At 42.8% G+C, this 8062-nt stretch overlaps 1 protein-coding gene across 1 annotated transcript; it reads right to left on the reverse strand.

Annotated features, from left to right (window-relative positions):
• Positions 1–538: 538 nt before the first annotated feature.
• On the reverse strand, positions 539–4817 carry LOC133926422 (3-oxoacyl-[acyl-carrier-protein] synthase I, chloroplastic-like). The gene is made up of 7 exons (XM_062372357.1): positions 4206–4817; positions 2470–2901; positions 1961–2134; positions 1426–1539; positions 1251–1352; positions 1077–1143; positions 539–973 (listed from the first exon to the last, which is right to left on the reverse strand). The coding sequence occupies exons 1-7, from the start codon at positions 4632–4634 to the stop codon at positions 906–908; spliced, it is 1386 nt and encodes a 461-aa protein (XP_062228341.1). The 5' UTR covers positions 4635–4817; the 3' UTR covers positions 539–905.
• Positions 4818–8062: the final 3245 nt, after the last annotated feature.

Here is an 8062-nt window from a genome sequence, read left to right on the forward strand (position 1 = left end):
GAACGACATTTTGAAGGTTGAGTGCAAAGGAACATAGTAGTTTCGTGATTTTTACAAATATCGTCCAACAAAGAGGTGATTTTTATAAAAATCGCATGTTGGCCGAGAGCAGATCATCTGCATTAATGACTATTAACGTAGAAGGATCCCTGTTTGCACAGTGAAATAAGACTACTGCTATACTTCTCTACACTAATTAATCACCAATTACTATCGAAACAATATTTTTAACGTACTATATAGTCACTGTAGTGCTTACTGTAACCATTGATCTCATCCATCCATCACTACCTAAACAATCCAAGGAAAGTTGTGTCTGCAGCGCATATTGTCTTGAGCACAGTTGGCTACTGAAGGTTACACCAGATAAGTAGTCCACGTACAAACGTACGTATTTAAGCGTGACTTTTCCGAAATATTAAACTTATCTCAAATCGCACGTAATGTCTGAATTAATGTACATCTCATATCATCTGAATATTGTCTTTACGCATCGGTGAAACTAAGATACTAAGATTTTTCTTTTTTTGAAGCAACAAAAAAAAAATGCGATTGTATAGAACTGTCAAGATCCAGTAGTACAGACAAGATACAATTCCTGGCCTCCAATACATTTGTATGGTATTGAACTAGAAGGTCCAAATGTGCTTCTACAGAACAATTCTAGAAATTTCCTCTTCTTCCATTACATGAAAAAAAAAGTACAACCAATTACAAATGATGCAAAACAACGTTATACAGCCGCTCTCAATCTAACTGAACATGGACTTATCTAAAATGCAATGGATTTCAGTTCTCAGTTCATTTGTAACTCGCCGGCTATCAAATCAGAAGTTGCTTCTCCCAAAGAAATTCCTAGAAAGACCTTCGCTGTTCTGACCAAGATTTGTGAAGCAAGTAACACATTATGGCTTAAATGGTGCAAATACTACCACCGAATTGTGTCCTCCAAATCCAAATGAATTAGAGATACCTGCAGAGTAATAGCAAACAAATATAAGGCCAGAGAGAAGTGGTGACGGGGAAGGGGAAAGAAGGGGAGTGTGGTCGAATGCTGAATAGAAATTGCCACCCACCAACGTTCACTTCATGCTGCTTTTTTACATTAGGTACTGTGTCAAATTCAACAGCTTCCTCTGGGTTCTGCAATTAACAGATAATGTAGCTCAGTTTTTCTAGTGACAATGTACCTCTCAGATTCTACTAGTTCTCTAGCTACATTTACTCCGCAACTGTAAACCAATACTTACAAATTGGTTTATGCTTGGATGCACCCATCCAGTATTTATCGCTTTAATAGTAGCAATGGCTTCCAAACCGCCTGCTGCGCCAAGGCAATGTCCTATCATGGACTGCAAATGGATTATCATATTAGGAAGGGCCACGAATCAATCTCTCTTAAGTAAAAAAGTTAGGATAAAGTACCTTGGTTGCATTTATTTTTATCCCAGATGGGTCCTTAAAGACTTGCTTGATAGCATTCACCTCTGCCAGATCACCAGCAAGGGTGGATGTGGCATGAGCATTGATGTAATTGACCTGCAAATAGTGTGATTTTTTCATTCATTTGGAACTCTTCAACGCATTTGCGAAGTCAAAACCAGCACTTACAAGCCAGAATTGTACTTGTATCAAATTAAAAATGCAATCTGAGCTTACTATTAAAAGACTAATTCTATCACATAATCCTATAACATCAAAAGAAAACCTTATCAAGTAAAAGAGTAAACTGGGACAAGATGTCAGGAATTGGCATTAACAATGTAGTTAAGCACCAGCTGTGGTGAGTGAAAATTAATTGCAATAAAAAGGTGACAATCCCATTACAAAATAACCAAATCGCACAACTATTATTTAAGGATCACAAATAACTGCCACACTACATTTAAACAGAAAAGATTATGAATAACAGGACATATATGAATATGAGAGTTTTGTAAGAGTAAAAAAATTCTATTACCTCCTCTGGCGCCACACCAGCATCTTCAAGACTTTGCTTAATGCATGATGAAACACCAAGACCATCAGATCTTGGGTCAGTCATATGGTAAGCATCACAGTTCACAGCACCTCCTAAATACTCCGCAATAATCGGAGCATCACGTTTCATTGCATGCTCTAGGCTCTCCATGACCTTTTTCAAATTGACAGAACGAGGAATTAGAAGATTTATGATTCTTAAATTCACAATTCCATGATAAAAAATGACAAGCATATGAAACACCTTATCACAATGTTATATTGACAGGAAAATGGCAGATAATGTCTGACAGAGTTAAATTGTGATAAATAGAATATGTTTGAAAAATAACTATCACTTCAAAAGATTGGAGTAGCTAGAATTGGCTCCTGAGCATACCGAAATTAAGTGAAAATTATTCCAACAGATCAATGAGAAAGAATAAAAACCACTTTACACTTTACAGGCTGCAGAAAAAAAAAAAGCAGAATAATGTCACTAGATCATACCAGTACTCCAGCTCCTTCACCCATGACAAAACCATCACGGTCCTTGTCCCAAGGCCTGGATGCTGTCTTAGGATCATCATTCCTCTGTGACAGTGCTCTACATGCAACAAACCCACCAACACCAATTGGAATGATCGCGGCTTCAGTGCCACCAGCAACCATTATATCAGCTTCGCCTCTGCGAATATGATTCGCTGCAGCATAGAAACAGTAGTTCGAGGTAGCACAGGCAGTTGAGATGGAGTAGTTTGGACCCATGAAACCAATGTCCATTCCAAGCAGAGCAGATCCCATGTTTGTTATAGCATACGGGATGAAGAAAGGAGTTATTTTTCTGTGCCCCTTCTCAATAAGATTCTGAACACCATCAGAAAACACTGTGAGGCCACCCATACCGGTACCCACAAGCACGCCAGCCCGGGCCTTGTCAATCTGACAGAGGGAATTTTCATCAATTAGCACCAAATATCTTTCTCCAAAGAAAGTACCAATGGCGAAAGCAAATATTGCAGGATTAGCAAAAAATATTAAATGGAGTTAACAAAGCTACTATCAAGACAGCAAACCAAAGAAGTTTGATATGCTAAACATGAATGTGACTTAGTCCAAAGATTCTATTTCACTATAAAATCGCAACAATCCAAGGGTATCATCAAATGCAAAAACAGATTGCTGCATAGCTCATGTTTTGTTATGGATTAAACTTATTGTGCCCAACCAATCTTTTTTACAATAAAAAGTACTCCGTTGATACCAATTTAAAACCAATTACACACACATATCATTATGAGCCCGACTAGATGTACTTCGAAAATAGTATTGCTGTAGACCAGGATTCGTAAGACACATGATTTTGCACTTATGGAACCAGCTCCCAAGGCAAGGTACTCGCACAAGAAACCTCCCAACACAAATTGTTTTCACTCAAATCAAAGCAACACCTTCATTATATATGTCATTCAACACCCAACCAGCTCTAAATTAGACACGGACAACGATACACAAAGAAGCAAAGCAGATGAATGTCATTCTTACTAAAGAGTGAATTGGTCTCCAATCCATGCAGTTGTAATACAACTCAGTGTATCGCTTTAGCCAATACAAAAGGAACTGTAGTGTTGCACCTATCAACCCAAAAATGTAAAGTGCACGAACCAATACTAGCATTCAATGGTGGGACCACGTGGCCTTCACACTTTCTATATTAGACACCGCTCCCAACAACCTTCTTCAAAGAGTTCCACCTGCATGCAAGATTGAATTCAACTACCATTTTACTAACCGAAACAAAATTATTACCCTTCACTCCCTATGATCCCAGTAGGATCAGCTAAAACTGCACGAACCAATACTAGCATTCAGCAGCTTCAGTTTCAAAACAAGAAAGCTTGATCCTCTGTTTGGCATCGAAGAGTAGAACTAGGGCAACAACATCCACTCCCACTACAACTGATGGCCCAGGATGCCACATTTTATTTTATTACTGCTCGAGATCTACCTGTGGCAAAGAGGTCATCAATCTCAAACCAATAACAAGGAAAAAGAGATCAGCATCGCACAATCAATCAGCAAACGTCCCCTGATCTATCCAAAGCATAAAACCCCATGACACTTTGCCTGAGCAAAAGCTCACAACTTTACTGGCTAATAATTGACAAGTTAAAGGATCACTCACTATATCTGATTCAGTAAAGATGCAGCATTCTGAATAATCCGAGCTGCGTTGTCAGTTTTACCTTTTCCATGGGCCTGGAGCCCTGCGGGAGTCCGGCGGCCTCGAGAGCCTTCTTGCCGCTGACGATGCAGTAGCGGAGGCAGTCGTCGAGGCGGCGATCATTCTTGCCGTCGATGTAGCCCTCGGAGGAGAAGCCCCGGATCTGGCCGGCGAATCGGGTGGGGAACTTGGACGCATCGAAGCGGTCGATGAGGCCGATGCCGCTCTCCCCGGCGAGCAGGCGGTCGTAGTAGGCGTCGACGTCGTTCCCGAAGACGGAGACCAGCCCCATGCCCGTGATCACCACCCGCTTCTTGGGATCCGTCTCCCGCCGCGGGGCCGCCGCCGTCGCGGAGGCGCGGACGGAGACGCGCCCGGGGAAACGGCCCCGCCGCGTCGCCGCCGCCGGGGCCGCGGCAGCGGAGGCGGTCGGGAGGAGGAGGCTCTGCATGACGGCGGCGGCGGCCAGGTGGGGTTGAGGAGAGGGTGGTGGCGATGGAAACGAGGCGGAGTGGTGTGGGTAGGGGGGGAGAGGAGGAAGAGGGGTTCGAGCGAAGTGGAGCGGTGCTGGCGTGCGTGTATGTATGGAGGGTGGGGTCGTGGGGCCCACACGGCGGATTTGGGTTTCTGGGGCTTTGGAGGCGCCGGAGATGGGACGGTGGTTCTCCCTCTATTTCAACGGAACAGGACTTACTTTGCAAAGGGACTTTTTTTTTTTACTCTTCACCACTGAATACAGCTGTAGTATCTGAATATGAACGCGCGCACTCACTCCACACACACGCACTCACTCCACACATACCTAAAGCACGCACATGCTAACCCTACAACTACACACAACTTGAAGGAAACGTTCATCCAAAGATCACCAGGACCCAACGAAAATCCCAAAGACGACGAGCACAGGAGGATCTGATTTATTTCGGATTTCTCCGATTTCTCCAGCGTGACGCTACACAAAGGAACTCTTGTTTGCTTAGCAGGTAGTAATGAAAATATATAAATATGAGATATGATAATTTCAAGTATAGTTTTAATATAAAGATACGGATAAGATATAAGAATGTTATTAAACGAATATGTCGGAAGTAATATCGCAGTTTGATTTTAGATAGGATATTAAAACAAGAATAAGATTATCTCCTAGCTTTACTCCTAATTTTTTATTTTTTATTAGTAAAACGGATCTCATATCTATAGCTAGTAACAAGATGGGAGGTTAGACAACGAGGATAAATAGTAAAAATAGGTAAATTATTTAAAATTTAGAGATTTTATTAGATGTGAACAGAGTAGGAAAAAGATATGACATTATAATCAATTTATATTTTACACAGTAAAAATTAGTATAACAAAGTTGATACTTTCCTTCCTTGGAAAAGGGCATAAGTACTAAAATTTTCTTGCGGATGCTTTTACAAATGTTGTTACGGTAGTTATTTGATCAAATTTTGATATGATCCAAGGCATAATTGAATAAAACTAATGTACGAGATGTCATGACATACATGGCGCCCGTATAAACAGTTGGATTAGCATAGGGATGAAGAATAGCGGTTGGATCAAGCTAGACGGTGGCATCTAAGGTGTTGTTTAGTTCGGGATATGTAATGCAAATAGATTACAGAGAGTTAAGAGATAATGTTACTGCTGTTTGGTTCAATTTTACTCGTAAATGATTACCATGTAATCTAATACCGTGTTATTCAAAACCGGTCCCAGCCCTTTCTCGCTGTAATCACATCGCAATCCTCTCACGAACACCCAGACGCTCTTCACTCCTCTCGCCTTCACCTTTGACCTCCGCTCAGTGGCGAAGTCACGGTATAGATAGAGGGGGCCTGGCACCCCCTAAGAATGTTGTCTTTAGCTAATAAAGTATTGATCAGCACGTGGTAACGACAGTTCAGTCTAATTTTTGTTCTAGTTGACCCCTCTATATTTAATTAGCCTCTCCTATATCTAATTCTTGGCTTCACCTCTGCCTACGCTCGCCTACGCATGAGGAAGGGAGAAGCAAGGCTCGAAGAAAACAAGTCGTGTAAGGACGCGGGGACCTCTGCTCTGCTTACCTACGCCTTCACTCACCGTCGCTCTCTCTGGATCGCGCAGTGAGGAGCCGCCACTGCCTTGGTGAAGATCTTGGAGGATTGAACTCCTTGCCGCTAGATTCGGCTGTCGGTGGGATCAAACTTCTCCCCGCGGAATCGAGCTCCTTGCGTGTGAATCTCGATGGCTCTGGCTGTTACACCAGACGAAAGCGCCATCAACCAGATCCAAGACAGGATTCAAGTGCCTCAACCAAATCTAGGACGGGATCCAGTGCCTCCGACCAGATCCAAGTCGGACAGCGCCTCCTAGCACCATCAACTTCGCGTGGTCTCGATTCGATACTCGACGATGGTGCGTTGCTGCTGATACCACGTGAAGTTCCCAACCTCAAGGTTCAGTGCGACTGGTGAGGTGGTCGACAGGATCCGATCGCCAATGGGGTGGGCGATGAATTTTGAAACAAGCCATCAAGTGAGGTACGAGCGATGAGGAGACATGGAATAGCCAATCGATTTCATTTGCTATTTTAGCTCAGCGTACATCGAATATGTAACTAATGCAGCAAAGATGATAGAATGCTGACGCGATCTAATCTCAACATCAATTTTCTACTTATTTCAAAATTGCAGGGTGTGAAAGTATTGTTTGCGATAAGTCTATTAATATCATGGACATTTGACTCGTCTGCATAATTTTATACACATTCTAGGACAAAATCCTTTTGAAAACTGAGCTAAGAAAGAGTGGTCAGCTCAGCGGTTGGATTGTTGGGTGCGACCGTGCGCGTCGGGCATTCGATGCTTGGCTGCCACACTCATCCCAGCGTCCGACCGTTTGTGCTCTAGCTCGTGGTAAGCTTCAGATGTGAGTCGAACTGGTTAGAGTTTATCTCTGGTTTTACATTGAGAAAAAAAATAAGATCAGATTATAGCATTTGGATAGATCTTGACTCGTTTCTATCTCATATCCACTGTCACCGGAGAATTATCTCTCTTACCTTTTAAAAAAAGAAAACTGAGCTAGGAACCGCATCCTAAACTGTAAAAGTACGGTTGTTTCCGTATCCTAAATTACAAATGTGAGCTACTTGCTACCCAGGCTGCTCAAGAGCACACCGGAGACGAACTTGCCAACATGCTCCGGGGTGCTGTGTCATTGATCTCTACACCCAGTCCGGCCTAGCTGCACGTAGCTCCAAAATCCATGGAGATGCTCGACACAACACAGCAACAGCAAAGCTGGGACCTCACTGGAAGGAAAGAGACGTTGTGACCCCGTCGGTTTCCTTGGTTTCTCCGCGGTTGGGGCGCATGCGGCTGGCGACACATGATTTCTTACGCGAGCAGAGCAGGTCGTGCCTATCGGCGATGCTGCCTGCGTCGGTGATGCGCGCCTGGGCAGCATTCAATTGGGCCTGGCCCGGGGCGCCTCATGACGAGCAGGAAATGTTCGGTGGGTTTGTGCGGTCTTGGCAGGAATTTGTCAGTGAAACGACTAGAAAAGTACACATTTCACTGCCCTTCTGGTACAGGAGTATTTAGGGTCTGTTTAGAGTTTTAACGTAAAAGTTTTTAGCTAAAGTTATAGTAGATTGAGATCTTTGATTTAAATATCTTATTTATATTTAGAGCCGACTCTAGACAAGGACAACAAGGTGATGGTCTAGGGCTCTGAAATTTAAAGGCACCGACTTAGATATGTATGTAGTACATAGCTCTGAACATGTATAGACATGTACTTGATACCCTTGCTGGTGCTCTTTGTTTGTCACAAGAAAGGTATGGAGATATTTAAGTTTGTTAAAGAATTAGAATGTTAATCTAATAT

Source organism: Phragmites australis, chromosome 8 (assembly GCF_958298935.1).
Source record: "Phragmites australis chromosome 8, lpPhrAust1.1, whole genome shotgun sequence".
Taxonomy (NCBI): Eukaryota; Viridiplantae; Streptophyta; class Magnoliopsida; order Poales; family Poaceae; genus Phragmites; species Phragmites australis.

Bases quoted from the DNA above. Each gene is read 5' to 3' on its own strand.
- LOC133926422 (XM_062372357.1), bottom strand. From the start codon at position 4,634: ATGCAGAGCCTCCTCCTCCCGACCGCCTCCGCTGCCGCGGCCCCGGCG. The intron at 2,902-4,205 runs GTAAAACTGACA...TCCCTCTGTCAG, and splicing joins GCTCCAGGCCCATGGAAAAG to ATTGACAAGGCCCGGGCTGG. The intron at 974-1,076 runs GTGGGTGGCAAT...ATTACTCTGCAG, and splicing joins GCAGCATGAAGTGAACGTTG to GTATCTCTAATTCATTTGGA.